The 18,217-nt window shown below is 39.9% G+C and overlaps 3 protein-coding genes across 3 annotated transcripts; 2 read left to right on the forward strand and 1 right to left on the reverse strand.

Moving 5' to 3' along the window:
• Nucleotides 1-1,500: 1,500 nt before the first annotated feature.
• Nucleotides 1,501-3,662, reverse strand: LOC138886049 (uncharacterized). Its single transcript, XM_070167075.1, has 5 exons — nucleotides 3,373-3,662; nucleotides 2,818-3,153; nucleotides 1,886-2,416; nucleotides 1,671-1,759; nucleotides 1,501-1,544 (listed from the first exon to the last, which is right to left on the reverse strand). Exons 1-5 carry the CDS (start codon nucleotides 3,660-3,662, stop codon nucleotides 1,501-1,503), a joined length of 1,290 nt encoding a protein of 429 aa, XP_070023176.1.
• Nucleotides 3,663-4,365: 703 nt separating this feature from the next.
• On the forward strand, nucleotides 4,366-5,037 carry LOC138886050 (uncharacterized). The gene has a single exon (XM_070167076.1). It carries the CDS (start codon nucleotides 4,366-4,368, stop codon nucleotides 5,035-5,037), a length of 672 nt encoding a protein of 223 aa, XP_070023177.1.
• Nucleotides 5,038-5,376: 339 nt separating this feature from the next.
• Nucleotides 5,377-6,179, forward strand: LOC138886051 (uncharacterized). The gene is made up of 2 exons (XM_070167077.1): nucleotides 5,377-5,910; nucleotides 5,973-6,179. The coding sequence occupies exons 1-2, from the start codon at nucleotides 5,377-5,379 to the stop codon at nucleotides 6,177-6,179; spliced, it is 741 nt and encodes a 246-aa protein (XP_070023178.1).
• The last annotated feature ends 12,038 nt before the right edge of the window (nucleotides 6,180-18,217 follow it).

Raw genomic sequence — 18,217 nt, forward strand, 5'->3', positions numbered from 1 at the left:
CGTCATGCATGTTTACCTACAACGGTATTGATGAGAGTTAGGCTTGGTCAGAAAACATTTTAGCTACCTTTACCTGATGGTGTCTTACACAGCCAACAGATGGAGGAACCGGTTCTTCATTAGTTTCTTGCGACTCCATATTCACCTTGATTTATCCAGAATATTCTCTACTTGAGGCTTTGACACAGATATCTGGAGTTTGGTCTTCTGTTCTACAATGATTTCCATCGATCAATCCCTTCTTCATATTGACCCTCAGAATATGATCTCACCCTTCATTGTGTTTGAAATTTCTCTCCAGTTGTTGATGAGGTCATTCCGTTTTGCTTCCTTGTCTCCCAGAAGATGAGGCATGAATCATGACATGTGCACTTTGGTTTTCCAATTTGAGATTAAAGTTGATTGAATAGAGAGATATGGAAGTTAATTTTATTTCCCCACACTTTGTGTTCTGCTACTTGTGTAGTGCTATGAGCTGCATCTTTATTATTCCATCAGCTTCAGTGGTAGTAGGTGACGTACCAGGTTCTTTGTGAGACGTGGAGAATGATGTTGTGTTGTCTCATGCCAGTCTCCTTTATCTTTTTCACTTTATCATACTCCCTATTTGACGCCTCAGATATTTCCTAGAGACAGGATTGGTTCATCATATTGATCCTCACCGTTTCTTTCTTGGCAAGGGAGAGTGTCCTGTTGAATACCCCATGAGCATCTCCTACCATTTAGTGCTCTATTTGTTGGAGACCTTGTGGCCTTGTTTTGTGGATTATACCCCATAAGGATTCCTTCGCTCGTCTTTTTGCATTGAGCTTCCCAAGCTGATCCTTCCTGTTTTAAAGAACGAGGCATTTTCTTCCAATTTGGGAGCTCCTGGTGAGTTTTGATTTAGGAGGGACTTGGTCCGACACCTGTTCTCAAGGTAGAGAGCAGTATTTATTCCTTTTGCCCAGAATTTCTTGGCGATTTCATAGGCGATGAGTTCGGTCCATGCAACATCTTCCAGTTCCGTTCTTTCTTTCAACTACGCCATTTTGCTGTGGAATCCTTGGTGTTGAGAAATTGTGCGTGATCCCTTCTCCCCCTCCTCTATCATTTTTGTGAACTCATGTCCAGGTGACACTTGAATTTGGCAGACCACGGACCAGGTCTGGCTGAGTTAATTTATTCGAAGGTGAGAAGTTTGCATATACCAATCCTTCATGCCATGGTTGTGACTTCACTCATCTCATACCACCAGCTTGTGGAGATTAATAATTAGAAGGAGTGACTATTCGTGTTTCCTTTGTTCACTGAGACTACTTGGCAAGTTATCAGATTGGTGACTGCACTTTTTTAGGACATTCACATATTGCTCGTTCCCACTCGAGTGCCAAAGGACCTTTCTGCCTTTTCATTCACTGAGAATGTACCCTTTACTTTCTTCTCAAGGATACATTCCCTTCCTACAGGGCTTTCAGTGAGAAGAGATTCATGATGTTTTCAGCTGCATGCTTTAAGCATCTACTGTCCATGGTCCATCACAGTATGCTTCCTCTCACTGTTCCCTACACATGCACATCAAGGGTTAGATTTAGGAACCCAAACTAGTTTGGGTCCCTTGTTATTATAAAAAGGATGAATAATGGATTTCCTAGTCCATGCAGGCAACATTCGTTTTTTGCGAGTGGTACCTGGTCCTTTATTAGTAGTCACTTTATCAGTAAACATTTTGTTCTTCTGAGCAGACTGAACCCTGGCCTGGCAATTTTCTTTAAAATACCTATTGTTCCCACATTGGTTACATAGCTAGTTATCAGGTACAGTGACATACTTGATGTGCGGGTTGTAGGAAGTTTTCTCCCTTTGGAACCCGATGCCCTTCTTGTTCCCACTAATATTGAGTTACATGGCAGTGACAACATTTGAGGACCAGGTCCACTTCAGGGATTTCTCAAGATCATTTCTTACTTTCTCCAACTCAGTTTGGAGTTGCTGATTCCTCTCGAGTTTACTATAGAGACGTGTTTTTACAATAGTTAACTCCTTTTCAAGCATGATGTTCGACTCATTGGCTACTTCCTTCCCTTTCCCAAGACATACATTCCTATGTTCTCTATTGATTCCATCAATAGTTTCCTCTAGATTAGTGCATATCACTAGTAGGTCATCCCTTTCCTCTTCAGTAGATGCAACTTTTTCTTCTAAAGTGTGTTTCTCATTGCTAAGACCTTCTATTGTTTCTTTTAGATCAACAACTACTACCATCAGATCATCTCTCTTATTTTCCACACTAGTTATTCTTTTATTAAGGGCCTCCTTCTCTTGTTCAAGATTAGCTATGGTCTCATTTAAGTCCACTACACAGACCACTAGATCATCTCTAGATTGTTCGGCCTCTCCTAGTTCTACGGTCAGAATCTCCTTATCATTTACAAGGCTGTAATAGGCATCAATTAGGACATTAGATAAAGACCTTAGCTTCTTAGAAGAATAGAATTTCAGATTTCTCTAAACATCCCTGAAGTTTACCTCATTGTCTTCATCTTCTTCATCATCATCATTTGACTATGCCATCAGCACACACAGTGAATCGTACTTTCTTGCTTCAGTTTCCACTAGCATCATGGAATTGTTTTCTGCATCTGATTCCCTTTCGGATTTACTTGTGGAGTCACCCTAAACAGCAAGAGCCTGCTTAACGATATTGTCTGCAACACTTTTTTGATTGAATCTTTTATCTGGAACCAGGTTTTTTTTCATGCTTTGTCAAGATTTTGCTTGTATTGCTCCTATTTTGCGAGTGGGCAGTCCTTGATGAAATGCCCTGACTTTCTACACCTGTGACAGAGATCATTGTTCTTTGTTTTACTTGAACTTCCCCACTTTGGTATGCCACCATTTCTTCGAACCATCTTTTGAAATCTCTTAGTAAGATAGGCCATGTCACTATCTTTATCACTTGAATCACTGCTTTCAGCCTGAAGCACCAGATTCTTTTCCTTCTTAGACTTTGTTCTTTCACTGTCTTTCTTTCTTTTCATCTCGTATGTTTTCAAATTACCAATCAATTCATCCATGGTCAGAGTCTGTAGATCTTTAACTTTAGTAATGGAATTTACCTTACTTTCCCAAGACCCAGGTAGAACACTGAGAATTTTCTTTACAAGCTTGTTTCTGGGAATGACATCTCCAAGTTAGTAAATCTCATTTATGATGGAGGTGAATCTGGTGTGCATATCTTGTATAGACTCCTCGTCCTTCATCCTGAAGAGCTCATATTCAGTGGTGAGCATGTTGATCTTGGATTGTTTGACCTGAGTAGTTCCTTCATGTGCAATTTGTAAAGCTTCCCATATTTCTTTGGCAGTATAATAAGTTGATACTCTGTTTTACTCATTAGGTCCTATGCCACACATTAAGATTTTCTTTGCACGATAGTTCTTTTCTACAACTTTGCTGTCAGTGTCGCTGTACTCTCTTCTCCCTTTGGGAACCAATGGTCCTGTTTCTTCAGGTTTCTTCATGGGAACATGTGGACCATCACAAATGATGTCCCACAACTCTGAATCTTCTACAATCATGAAATCATGCATCCAGGTCTTCAACCAGCCATAGTACTGACCATTGAATCTTGAAGGTTTATAGGTTGATTTTCCTTCTTCAAAGTTTGGTGGGGTAGCCATTGAGGATCCTTCCTAGGTGTTAGCCTATAGGAGAAACCTGCTCTGATACGAATTGTTAGTTTATGTGAGTCCACCAAACGATAGAGTACCTGGTCCTCTATGAGACAGATACGTAGAATGTAGTAAAGACTGAATATAAAGAAGGAAAGAGATTTTCTATCTGGAAAAATCCCACACAAGGAGATCAAAAAACCACGACCTACTCTTGTAGGCTTTTAACTCTACTAACATGTAATCTACCTATTACAAGCCACTTTGCAAACACCTTATTGCAAAGACTTCAAAACTAACTTGTGATGCAACCACCACAAGACACTCTATAACTCTCCTAGTTATAAAGGATTTAACTTATGACTATCCCTAGTCACAACATAAACTCTAAAGTTTACGAATTTGGTTTGTTCCTATGACAACGCTTCTAAGAAAGCAAACTAGGAATTACAATGACGAACAAATAACAAGATTACAACTTAACTATGGATGTACATAAAACTCGTTTAGAAACCGATCCTTAGTGGAGTTGTCTACTTGTTCTTAACACACCAGTGACTTCAATGTCGGATGAATGCCTTTTTTTTGCCTTGAGATAATATCACTGAATATACAAAATAAAGTGTGTCTTGCACCAGGTTGTTTTATCACAATAGATAGTGATGTCAACTCTTGGTATAAAAATGTTGGCTTATACTAATGTGCCTTAGCTATGGGTCCTAATATTTCTGATGGTGACCTTAGGGGAGCCATACAAATGTTGGCTCAGATAGTGGCTTCCCAATCCTATAGGTCGAAGATTGTACCTACTTCTTCTAGCCAGCAAGGGGATTCTACTAGTTCCAGGGTGAACAGGTTTCTTCAGTTAGATCCTCCAGTGTTCAATGGTACTAACCCAGAAGAGGACCCCCTAGACTTTATTGATGAGATGCACAAGACTCTGCAAGTTATGCGTGTTAATGAGATAGAGGCAGTGGAGTTGGCTTCCTACCACCTGAAAGAGGTGGCATATTCTTGGTTTGAACTATGGGACGAGTCCCGTGAAGAGGGAAGCCCTTCGGCGAGGTGGGGTGAATTTGCCGATGCCTTAATTAATCATTTCTTGCCTGCCGAGACTAAGGCAGCCTTTGTTGATGAGTTTAAGAGCCTAAGGCAAGGTAGCCTAAGCATTTTGGAGTACCATATGAGATTCATGCACCTGTCCAAGTATGCTATTTACATGTTGCCCACTATGGAGGCTAGAGTACACCGGTTTATGCAGGGCCTTAGTCCCTTGATTATTTATGAGGCCACTATAACTACATTGAACTCTGATATGAACTATGGAAAGATGGTGGCATTTGCTCAAGCCACAAAGACCTACAAATTGAGGAACATAACGTAGCGAGAAGGTAGTAATAAGGCCTAGTCCGCATGCAACTTTGGTGGTTCTTCTGGTGGTGGTAGATCAGCATTCGGGGGAGGTTCATTAGGGCCATCTTAGTCCTTTGCTTAGTCTTCAGTTAGTGCACTACCATCAGGGACCAGTCAGGGCAACAAAGGATCCTACCAGCTAGGTCGTCCTAGAGGGAGATTCCAGCATCAGTGGAGGCCCCCATGCCCTACGTGCGAAAAGATGCTCTTAGGAATCTGCTATATGCACTTACCCATATGCTACGGGTACTGACTGAGGGGTCACATTCAATGAGAGTGTCATTCGTCCCTCCAAGGTGCGGGCAAGGGCATGCCACAACCAGCCATTTTTGCAGCTACTACATCTGCAGCACCTCGTCTAGCTCGAGGCACTCCAATAATCGTAGGGTGCGGTGCAGCTAGGAGTAGAGCACAGAGTTCAGGAGGACCTAGCCGTTTCTATGCTATGATGGGTCGCCATAATTCAGAGGCTTCTCCAGATGTTGTCACATGTATATTGACTGTTCATTCTCATGATGTATATGCTCTTATTGATCCCTATTCCATTTTGTCATATGTCACTCCTTATGTTTCTATGGAATTTGGGATAGAACCGAAACAACTTCATGAGCCACTCTCTGTATCTACTCTGGTTAATGAGTCTGTTTTGGCCGCATGGGTTTATAGGGATTTTGTTGTCATGGTGCATGGTCGGGATACCATGGTTGATCTCATTGAATTGGGGATGGTTTATTTCGATGTAATAATGGGGATGGACTTTTATTCATGTTCTTCCAATCTTGATTGTGGAACTAGAACTGTGAGGTTTGAATTTCCAAATGAGCCAGTGATTGAATGGAAGGGGGTAACGTGGTGTCGAAGGGTAGGTTTATTTATTATCTTAAGGCCATTAAAATGATTAACAAGGGGTGTATCTACCACTTGGTTCGAGTTATGGACACTAAAGATGAGGAACCTACACTTGAGTCAGTGCCGGTTGTGAATGAATTTCCGGAGGTCTTTCTGGATGAGCTCCTTGGGATCCCACCAGATAGGGAGATTGATTTTGGGATTGATGTGATATTGGGCACACAACCTATATCTATTCCACCTTACAAAATAGCACCTGCTTAATTGAAGGAGCTAAAAGAACAACTGAAAGATTTGTTTGAGAAGAGTTTCATTCGACTGAGTGTGTCGCCTTGGGGCGCACTAGTTCTCTTTGTAAGAAAGAAAGATGGGTCATTAAGGATGTGTATTGACTATCGAAAACTCAATAAGGTCACAATAAAAAATAAGTACCCACTACCAAGGATAGATGACTTGTTTGATCAATTGCAGGGTGCCCAGTACTTCTACAAAATTGATTTAAGATTCGGATATCCTCAGTTGAAGATCAGGGAGCAGGATATTCCACAAAGAGCTTTTAGAACCTGGTATGGGCACTTTGAATTTTTGATGATGTCTTATTGGTTGACAAATTCCTTTCATGGATCTTATGAATTTAGTCTTCAAGATTTTCCTCGACTCTTTTGTGATAGTGTTCATTGACGATATTCTTGTATATTCACTAAGTCAAGAGGACCATGCCAATCATCTCAGGATAGTTCTACAGACTCTATATAAACACAAGTTTATATAAAGTTTTCGAAATGTGAATTTTTGCTAGAATCTGTCGTATTCTTGGGTCATGTAGTCTCCAGAGAGGGAATTATGGTTGATCCTCAGAAGATTACAGCTGTGAGGAATTGGCCTAGGCCCACAAATCCAACAGAGATTCGTAGTTTCCTAGGCTTAACGGGGTATTACAGAAAGTTTGTGGAAGGGTTCTCTACCCTTGCCTCTCCATTGACTAAATTGATGCAGAAGGTGAGTAAGTTTAAATGGTCTGATGCTAGTGAAAGGAGCTGATTGACTACGGAACTGGTGTTGACCCTACCAGAGGGTACATATGGGTTTTTGGTGTATTGTGATGCTTCAAGGATCGGGTTTGGGTGTGTATTAAAGCAACATGGCAAGGTTATATCTTATTCTAGGCAAGTTAAGAATCATGAAAAGAACTATCCAACATATGACTTAGAACTTGCAGCGATAGTATTTGCATTGAAGATCTGGCATCATTACCTGTATAGGGTCCATGTGGATATATTCATGGACCATAAGATCCTTCAATATATTTTCAAACAGAAGGAGATAAATCTGAGGTAGAGAAGATGGCTTGAGTTACTCAAGGATTACGACATCGATATCCTGTATCACCCGGGAAAGGCCAATGTTGTGGTGGATGCTCTTAGTCGGAGATATATGGGTAGTTTGGCTCACTTAGAGGCATATAAAAGGTTGTTGGCAAAGGATATTCATCAGTTTGCTAGTTTGGGAGTTCATCTTGTGGACTCTAGTGAAGGAGGGGTAATCGTGTAGAATAGGGTTGAATCATCGCTTGTTGTAGAAGTCAAAAAGAAGCAATACAACGATCCGTTGTTGGTGCAATTGAAGAAGGGGATTCATAAACATAAGACTATGTCTTTTTCTCTCTTCTTGGATGATGGTACACTAAAGTACAAAGGGCAGTTATGTGTTCCAAATATGGATGGTCTCCTGGAAAGAATCCTGACCGAGGCTCACACTTCTCGGTATTTCATGCACCTGGGCTGTACAAAAATGTATCATGATCTCAAGAAAGTCTATTGGTGGAATGACATGAAGAGGAATGTGGCAGACTTTGTGGCAAGATGTCCGAATTTTCAGGAAGTAAAGGCTGAACACCAATGACATGGTGGTTGGCATAGAATGTAGAAATTCCAATGTGGAAGTGGGAAATGATTAATATGGACTTTGTGGTAGGACTATCGTGCACTCCGCACAAGTTTCACTCAATTTGGGTGATTGTGGATCGACTCACTAAATTAGCACAATTCTTGCCAGTTAAATCTACCGACACAGCAGAATAGTATGATCAGTTATATATCAAGAAAATAGTCAGGTTGCATGGCACTCCAGTTTCTATCATTTCTGATCGAGGGGCTTAGTTCACAGCTAATTTTTGGAAGAAATTTCAGCAAGGTTTGGGCAATCAGGTAAATCTTAGTACAACCTTCCGCCTCCCACAGACTGATGGGTAGGCAAGGCGGACTATTCAGACGCTTGAGGATATGATGCGCGCTTGTGTTCTTGATTTTAAGGGTAGTTGGGATGGCCATTTGCCACTCATAGAATTTTCTCACAACAACAGTTATTATGCTAGTATTCATATGGCACCATTCGAGGATTTATATAGTAGGAGATGTAGATCTCCCATTAGGTGGTTTAAGATTGGGGAAGCTGAATTGATAGGGCCAGACCTCGTGCATCAGGCTATGGAAAAGATTAAAATCATTAAGGAGTGATTGAAAACTTCTCACAGTCGTTAGAAGTCCTATTCGAGTTTTTGTTGTATGGATTTAGAGTTCAAAGAAGATGATTTGGTATTCCTGAAGGTTTCACCCATGAAGGGTATAATGCGGTTTGGTAGGAAAGGAAAGTTGAGTGCGAGGTATGTCGGACCGTACATAATCATTCACAGGATTGGTCAGGTGGCGTAAAAATTTGAGCTACCACCTGAGATGTTATTAGTGCACCCAGTATTTCATGTGTCTATGTTGAAGAAAGTTGTTGGAGACCCGACACTCATTATTCCGGTTGAAACTATTGAGGTTAATGAGGAATTGACTTATGAAGAAGTTCCAGTTTCTATTATTGATAGGAAAGTCCGAAAGCTAAGAAATAAAGCAATCGCCTCTGTGAAAGTGTTATGGCAAAACCAACAGGTTGAAGAGTCCATATAGGAGGCCGATGAAGAAATGAAGAAGAAGTACCCTCATTTGTTTGAATAGCTATGTAATCATTTCTATGAAATTGTTCCCTACGAATTATGTGTCGCTTGTACTGTTTATGCTAAGGGTGTTCCTTTTCGGTAATGTATTACTTATAAGGCCACAATTGGTGTTGTTTCATATTATGTTGCTTCATTGGATTATGTATATGTTGTTAGGATCAGTGTTTTAAAAGGCTTTTTTGGGACTCGCCCCGGGGCATGGCACTATCAAAAAGCCTTAAGACTCATGTGTGGGGCATAGTTCTTTGAGACTTACGCCCCCAAGCGCCCGATGGTGCGCCCCAAACACGTCTAATGCTTAACGCTCGGGACTCGCCTAATAGTTCCTATGCAAATCATGTGTTGAATTCTCTAATTTGCACTGTTAACTCTCAAAATTCTTTAACAAATGAACGATTAAAGTTCTATTAATCTATAGAAATATGAAATTGTGAAAATTGGTTACTGGGGTTCTCTAACATGTGGATATGCCCAATTACAGAGGAGACTATGCCAAAAATTCGGAAAAATTTGGGAGTTAGTAAAATTTGCGAGATTGAGGTGTGTGAGAAATAAATAAGTTATGATAAGCATTTGGGGCGGACTCTACTTCTCATTTGAGGACAATGATCCTAAGCAGGGGAGAATGTAAGGTCCCAGAAAATTTTGATAACTAATTTAAGGTTTCGTGGTGCCAAGGTAGGATAATGTATGGTATTTTTGGTGTTTTTGGGTAGATCAGCGCATTCGGGAGTTGAATTTTTTTAATCTCGCGTCGCCAGCTTGTAGTGTGCTAGACCGTGCTATATCCCTCACGAAGCTATGTCTGTAGCGTGCTAGACCTCGCTATAGAGCTTGCAAAGCCAGGTCTTTAGCGCGCTCGACCTCGTGACAGAGCTCGCAAAGTATGGTCTGTAGCCTGGTTCAGAATTTTGAGGGTCCATTCTTCTATTGTTATAACCCGACCTATTTTGATTAAAACCCTTTGAGGCTCATTTTTTAAGGAGATATCTGATATTTTTAGAGAGAAGTGATAGTGTTTTAGAGAGAGAAAGAAGCTCAAGTGCTTTGTTCCTCAAGATCTTGTCCAATCTTTAAAATACATTAAGAAAATCTCACAAGATCTTCATATAAGAGGTAAGGTTCCATACCCTAGTGTTCGATTTTGGATTTGGGGTAAAAGATGGGTGATTGAGAGTATGATTCTTGGGTGTGAAAGTACTACGTATACATGCATGTACCAATACAGTTTGTGGGTAAAGATTGGGTTGTGAAGTGAAGGAAATCTTATGGAAGAACCTTGTAACCAATTTGCACAACTAGTGTCTGATAAAATGCTCAAATGAGCTACAACCATGATCATCCTCCTAATTTTGGTTCAATTTATTATATTTCTAAAATAGATTGAAGTTGCTAAGAATTTTGGAACATTTTAGAGTTTAAGGAAGCTCATTTGAGGTATGTTGGCTAAACCTTTCTCTTAGAAATGAATTCAACGGTGTTCATGTAATTTGTGTAAGTCTTGAATTGATCATTATAAAATTGGTATTACGAATATTCTTGTGTTGAAAGATATATGTTCAATATATATTCCAATTGCTTTTATCATGTTATCTTATCATTTGAGGATATGTTCAAATTATGGGATGTGTGCTAAAAATGTTAAGACTTCAAGTCAAGCTCGAATGAAGGTTGTTATGCCAATTTGTGTGAAAAGTCTCTATGTGCCTAAGATTATTTGCTCACACATGTATTTAAAGTCTTGAATTGAAAAGACTTGTTGTTTTAAATGATGATGACAATGTTTGAAAGTGGAAAAAGAATTTGAATTATGAAATTGCCAATGTGCCAAGAATGACTTTATAATTTTGGCCACTACTTCCAATGGAATGAAAAGATATGAAAGAAGTATGAAATGAAATGGTTGAAAGAAAAGGATGATGTCTCAAATAAGACGGCCTAGCCGATCAGGTCGTGATCGGACGCTATGCCGCACACATGGTGGTGATTGTGTTGGAAATTGAAATTTAAATTTAAATTTGTGATTCTGGTTGATGTCTTAAATGAGACGGCCTAGCCGATCGGGTTTTGATCGGACTCCGTGATAAAAATATGGTGGTATTGTAAATGATGATATATCGGTACTAAGGATCTCCAACCTAAAAATATAGAAATTTACTTGAAAACTTATTTGGTTCTTAACTTGATGTTTTGGTATTGTTTGAGACTTCCATTGATTTTATGATTGTGCCTCCTTGTATTATTATTCATTCTATTGAGAGGGTGTTTATGTATACATACTAGTGTTATTTGATGATATTAATATCCTTTTTTCCGGGGGTGATGCATCTTTAATTGATGCAGATGGTTCCACAACTGGCGACATTGATCAGTGATAGCGGTTCACCCTCTTCCCAACAGACTTGATGAGCCCCATTTTATTTTGGGGTCATATATCTTTTGTTCCTTATATATTGTATTTTGAGATATAGTCGGGCCTTGTTGTCAGCACTATCATAAAACTATTTTGTATCTGTTAGAGGCTCCGTAGACATAGTATGGGTTGTATATCCGTGCTGGGAAAGTCAACCAAGTTATGTTGTATTTGAATTGCTTATTCCACTTCAGATTATAAAAGTGTGTGTATTTTGAGACTATAAAACAAAGTAACAAATGGAAATGAATTGGTATTGTATGCATGATCTCTTTATTGTCTAATTAATGGAGATATGGATTTTCTTAAAGTATGAGTGAGCTTGGGTAGAAACTACCTTACAGGCTTGCTTGACCGGGTTCACTCAGTTGAGTGTCGGTCGTGCTCCCTGAGTTTGGGGCGTGACAATTAATGCCTTTAGCTGCTAAAGAAGCAGTGTTGGTATCAGGTACAATATTGGGAGTTTGGACCTTGTTTATGGATGAAGCCTCCAACGTAAAAGGGTTCAATCTCGGGATAGTTTTAATCCCTCCTTTAGGGGAAACCCTAAGGCAAGCCATTAGAACTATACCATTAACTAATAATGAAGTTGAGTACGAGGATTTGGTTGCAAGACTTGAAATAGCTCAAGGACTAGGTTCCGAGGTCATCGAGATAAAATGCGACTCCCAGCTGGTGGTTAACCAAATGTATGGAATTTTCAGCACAAAAGAGGAGTGCATGCAACAATAATTTAACAAGGTTCAAGCATTAGTTACACAATTTAGAGAGTGGTCAATCATCCACATTCTGAGGGAGGAAAATGTGGCGGCAGATGCATTGGCTAATTTGGGTTCATCCACAGAGATGGAGGAACTGATTCTAGTGCGGTCGTCCAATTGCTTCATTCGGTGTTGGATGTGTACGACTACTGTGAAGTTAATTCAACTAACTTATTCTGGAACTGGAGGAACAAGTTAATTGAATATCAAAGACATGGTAAATTTCCCGAAGGCCCAAATATATCTCGGGCGCTATGGACCAACGCATCTCATTATGTCTTGATGATGGACAGTTATACAGTAGCTTATTCCAAGAACCATTGGCTCTGTGTCTAGGGTCCTCGGGGGCTGACTACGTAATGAGGGAAGTCCATGAAGGAGTCTATGGAAACTACTCTGGTCCAGATGCGTTGGTTATCAAGTTAGTCAGGTCTGGCTACTATTGGCCCCGAATGAAACATGATGCAAAGACATTCATACAAAGATGCGGTAAATGTCAATGCCATGCACAGTAAGTGCATCAACCAGCAGAACTTTTGCATTCCGTGGTGTCACCGTGGCCATTCATGAAACGGGGGATGGACATAATCGTTCCCTTACCATAAGGACCCGGTAATGTAAGATTTATTTTGGTTTTAATTGATTATTTTACAAAAAAGGGTTGAAGAAGGTGCCTACCAAAAGATCACAGGATGAGAAGCGGTTGATTTCATATGGGACCACATCGTTTGCCGATTTGGGATACCAAAAGAGATTGCTTTGATAATGGGCAACAATTAAGAGGTTCCAAAATCACAATGTTTTTGCAAGGACTGAAGATCAAATGAATTATATCTTCACCATACCACCCGATTGCTAATGGACAGGTAGAGTCAACCAATAAGGTAATTGATCAAAACCTTAAAGAGAAGTTAGAAGATGCTAAGATCAAGTGGCAAGATGAGCAAGGTGTTTTGTGGGCATATCAGACCACAACGAAGTCATGCACGAGAGAAACCCCCTTTTCTCTCATGTACAGTTCTGAGGCTTTGATACGGGTAGAATTGGAGGAACCGACCTTAAGGTTTTCCTGAGCAAACAAACAAACAAACAATGAAGCGATGTTGGTCAAGCTACATTTGCTTGAAGATTACCGAGACTTGGCATATGTGAGGATGAAGGAACAAAAGCAGAAGATGGAAAGGTATTACAATCGTAGGGCTAATCTTCAATTTTTCAAAGTTGGGGATTTGGTTCTGAGGAAGGTCACTCAAAGTACTCAGGAAGTCAATGCCGAGAAGCTGGGATCGACATGGGAAGGACCTTACTGGGTTTTAGCTATAACCGGTAAAGGTTCATACAAATTGGAATATCAAGATGGAGTTAAATTGCCAAGCAATTGGAACGTGACTCACTTCAAAAGGTATTACTGCTGAAGATCCTTGCCATTGCTGGAAGTATGTGCTTCACTCTTTATTCCTTCAACCAGTTTTGGTCCCAATTGGATTTTTCTAGCAAGGTTTTTAACGAGGTACCAATGTAAAGCATACTACGAAGGAAGGATCATGGGCGAGCTGGTGAATCAACACTCAAAAGCTCTATGTGCATCAAATCGTATGGCAATCAACATGTGGATGGTTAAATAATATTTGGCCCGATAGCATAACTCACCTCCCCTATTATCTCCAATGGCCATTGGAAATAGATTATTTACCCATCCACAAGTTGTTTCCATTAATGAGACAACAATAACAAGCTTACTATGAAATAAGTGTTATCGGCATGCAAGACTTCCAATGTACGAATTCTCAGGCATAGCATCCGAACACTGGGTGGGGGGGATAATACATGACAAGACACTAAAAGTGTTTCGAAAATCGGGGACTGTTAGAACTGTGATAAATATCTTATCAAGATCGGGAACTGCAGTATCAGCCCCGTAGAAATAAATTGTACAAGTTAGCCACATGTATTGCAGCTTTATTTACTTAAACAAATCAAATGTTTATATAATTATACTTTTAAAGATAATGAGAATAAATCAAAGTCCTTTTTATTTTATTCTTTACCAAATGGTAAGTTAATTTATTTTATCGTTTGAAAATTAACAACAACTTCAAATGCTTGCGCCAGAATGAACATGAAATGTTCTCATCAAGAACACTGTAAACATAAGGGCCCTTTCTTATGAAACCCTCATGGTAAAGGGTAAATTCTGAAAGTGTTTATGCCTGGAATCAAAAGCTATCGGATGAGAAAATAATCCCAAAGCTTTTTCTATTAAAAGAAACGGAATATTATTTGCACTAAGCAAAAGTTTCTTTTATTAACCAAAATGCCAAACATAGAAAATAGTTTATGCATAATTAAAAAAAGTAAAGAAAATACATCAGTTCTTGCTATCAAAACCCTAAGGGAGAGACGAGTCTTCTTTTTTTATAGCAGGAGAATTTTGTTCAGTTGCCGGTTCAAGGCTTTCATCTTTTTTGTTTTCCCCTTTGGTTCCTGAATACCCTAAGTTAGTGTTCAAAGAATCAGATGCTATGGTCCGAACAAGAATTTTCTCACGAGCGGTTGTCTCCAATTCCCGGGCCTTAGCAATGCAGTCATCAATGTTGATAATACCTTCCTTGGCCTCCTCCAGAGTCTTCCTCTTTGTATGATACATAGCATAGGTTTTCTCGAAGACGAGGGAGTCTTCTTGGTGTTGGAATTTTGCTCAGAGCTTATCAATCTTGCATTGGAGCTTTTCATTTTCAGCGTTCATTGTGCTAATTTTGAATCAAGCTCAACGTTGATGGTTGAGTGAAGTCGATTCTGATCCATAACCCTTTAGAGCGTAAGCTAGCCTCTGGGTTATTAACTTGTTCCATGAATAAGGACTCAGCTCGGCAACAGTAGTCATAGTATTATGAAGCTTAACCTATTTAGCCTTTGCTTCCTGAGGTTTTCATGTAGCTGGGCGGCTTCTTGGCTTTGAGCTATCCTACCTTGTTTTTATTGTTGCAACCGGGCTTTGATGTCATTTATTTGAGTGATTTTTTTCTCCAGCACTGGGAGGCGCTCGACAAGCTGATTCATTTCAGCCAAAAGTTGATCTCGTTCTGAAGCAAGCTCTTTCTTGTCCAGAATCAACCTTTGTAGGCCCTCGGAGGTTGACCTGTAAAAGGTTAGAACCAAAGTTGTTACTGCAAAGTATAAATTGAAAAAGATAGAAGGAAGATAGATTGGTACCTATGCTGAGCAATACATGCCTTTATATTAGGCACTCCCAAGAAAAGGAGTCCATTTTTTTCTAATCTTTCTCTGAGGCTAGCGACTTTAGGTAATTGGCAGATCCACTGGCTTGTAAAGTATATGGAACCCCTTTTAAACCAAGAGAACGACACTTTGTTTTCCATGAGGGTCTTGATTGGGTGCTGAGTAAGTGCTTCCCGAATTTCCGTGGTTGGGCGACTGTGGAGAAGGGGAATTACCCACTTGTTTAGTAAAGGCCAGTTGAGGAGACACAGTTGGCGTAGATGGAAAAGAAGTTATTATTGGCTCATAAGTTGGTGTTGGAGGAAGTTCAGGGGCCGAGCTCCTTTGACTGGAGGCATCGACAGGGATCAGAAAGTGAGAATCAACATTTTCAACCAAATTCATTTCCTCTAGAGTCCCTCAACCTCTTCTAGTGGTGGAGTTTGAAGCTCTCCCAATTGAGAGTCCAATTGAGCTGATGAAGATCTTTTCCTTCTTTGAAGGGGGCCTCTCCATCATCATCCCCTTATTCATCATCAATGACTACTATGGTCAGCCCGATTGATGTTTCTTTCACTCTCTTCTCCTGAGTCCCAGCCAATGAGGTACGCTTCCTCTTTAGTTTTTTATTTTTGGACTGGGGACTCTAGGAGGAGGTACCCTCACTGGGGTGCAAGTATTCCGCGAGCCCTACTCTAATTAAGGGCATTTTGCAGTATCCGTCTGGCCTCATCTAGGTCATCAGAGCCACGATGTTGGGGCACATGACGGAACCCTTCGGATATCCTATGTGGAGCAAAAAGGTGGTTAACAGATTAGTCCTAAGTTTTTCTGTATGGTTAAGATTGAAAGAAAAAGGATTTTTGCTTGCCGTGATTCTTGGCTTTCCATCCATATCTGGGAGCCATTTCTTTGTACCATCAGGATTCCGAAGTAGCAATATCTAGGATTTTTTGAACCCAGTGGGCCAGACCTTGAACCCGTGGTGGTTCCCAATGAGTTACTAGAATAAAGGAGATAAGAAGTCAGCAAAGAAAAAAAATTTATTTTTTAAGTGGAAGGAAAACAAATACCCGATGACTTATGGAAAAGATTCCATGATTCAGGAAAAGCTGGCTGCAGTTGGTATGATATCCTTAGTAGCAATGATAATAAATCATTCCATCCATCCACGATTCTTGTTGTCATCAATGCTAATAAGGAGGGAATTATGACCGTGCTTGCTAAGGTTTAGCACACCCCCACAGAAAATATTTGGGGAGTTGAGGTTCATCATATACATGAGATTAAGGGTTTCCCCAGTCTTAGAGCGTAATTGGCAGAGGTAGGCCACTGTACGCCATATGGGCCAGGCTTTGAAATTCTCGAGCAGTATTCCAAGGTAAGTCGGAGAAGCAGAGGAAGTTGTAAAAAAAATAGTAGTGGAGAAGTTACAGATGGCAAACTCATTGTCATGATTACTGTCGCACCCCCTTTTTTTCCTCCGCAGAGAAAAGTTTGGGTTTCGACATTCATGGGGGTAATAACTCATTTCCTTTTGACAATTTGGGTACATGAAGAATCGCACCGAACGGATTAAGGTGCGTTAGGGCACCCAGAGTAATTAACTCATGTAACTAGTTTGCATTACCAGAGAATAGGGTAAGAGCTCGAAATAACCTTGAGGGGAAGGTGTTAGGCACCCCTCACGGTCCGCAATAGTGGGTTCCGGCCAAACTTATACTTATGAACTAGTCTATTAACAAATAAATAACTTTAAACACATAATTACAAATAACGGCAGGTTTTGGACATTAGATGACTCAAACAATAAGACAAAGGAAAGGCTTGAACAAATTGTTCTCATATAGAAAAGTAAAGTGTAAGCAAAGGGGATTTGGGAATGAGGGGTCCTAGGTTGGTTAGCTTACAGGATCACCCCATGCAATGTCCGGTAAATACTCCTCAATGAGGGGCTACACGTGACATTAGCGCGTAGTCATCATATCCCTTTCTACCCAAGTCCCTCCCCTTAGTCATAGCCTAAAGCGTTCTAGCAACCTTGACAATGCCATATGCGTGCACTACCCGTCCCTTCTTCGTGGCCCTGGAGGTATTTTAGGACCTCTATTCTTTGGACAGTTTTAGACTTTCCTAAGGTTTTAAAGGATAAAAATCTAGGTATCAATCAAGAATAGTTAGTACTGCATTTAATGAAACAAGTTATAGGCTCACAGTTACCTCCTTAAACATAACAAATAAGTGCACGTCTTCAAGCATCATTCAAATACTTAAGAGAAAATCATAGAACATGATATCTAGGTGAGCAGGGGTTATATAGTGTTGAATTAGGACAATATGTGAAAGATCATATTCAACTTGCCTATTGATTTGAACCTGTTACATCTGAACAACTTTAAGTAGCAAAAATACAGTTTCAGAGTTGTAGAATTTAAAACCGCCTTATAGGCTTGCCTAAACGCAGAACAATAATGTTCTAAGAGCATGATAACTACGTTGATGTAGTATAATAGTGAACAGTTTTTAAAACAAACTCTTGAGTTCCTATAGGCATGTTGTTTACTGATAGTTAGTTAAGGCAGTGCTTGAAAAATTCATTTAAGGAAACAAACAATTGATTTGGCCTATTTCAAAGCCAACTAACATGAATTAGACCGACTTGTTTAAACTAGTTGATTTTAAGTTTTATAAGCGGAATTTCTGATTTTAAATCCTATATGCATGATATCTAATTGTTAAAAGCCAATGTCAGTGAGATAGATGTAAATACATGCAGTAGCAGAAATTGAACTCAATCACTTTACTCTATAGGCATGGTATCTACTTATGAAGTTGATTTTTAAAACTATAGACATGGCTTCTGTTATTGAATCCCTTTAAATCCTATAGGCATGGTTTCTAGTAT

This window comes from Nicotiana sylvestris, chromosome 2 (genome assembly GCF_000393655.2).
Source record: "Nicotiana sylvestris chromosome 2, ASM39365v2, whole genome shotgun sequence".
Taxonomy (NCBI): Eukaryota; Viridiplantae; Streptophyta; class Magnoliopsida; order Solanales; family Solanaceae; genus Nicotiana; species Nicotiana sylvestris.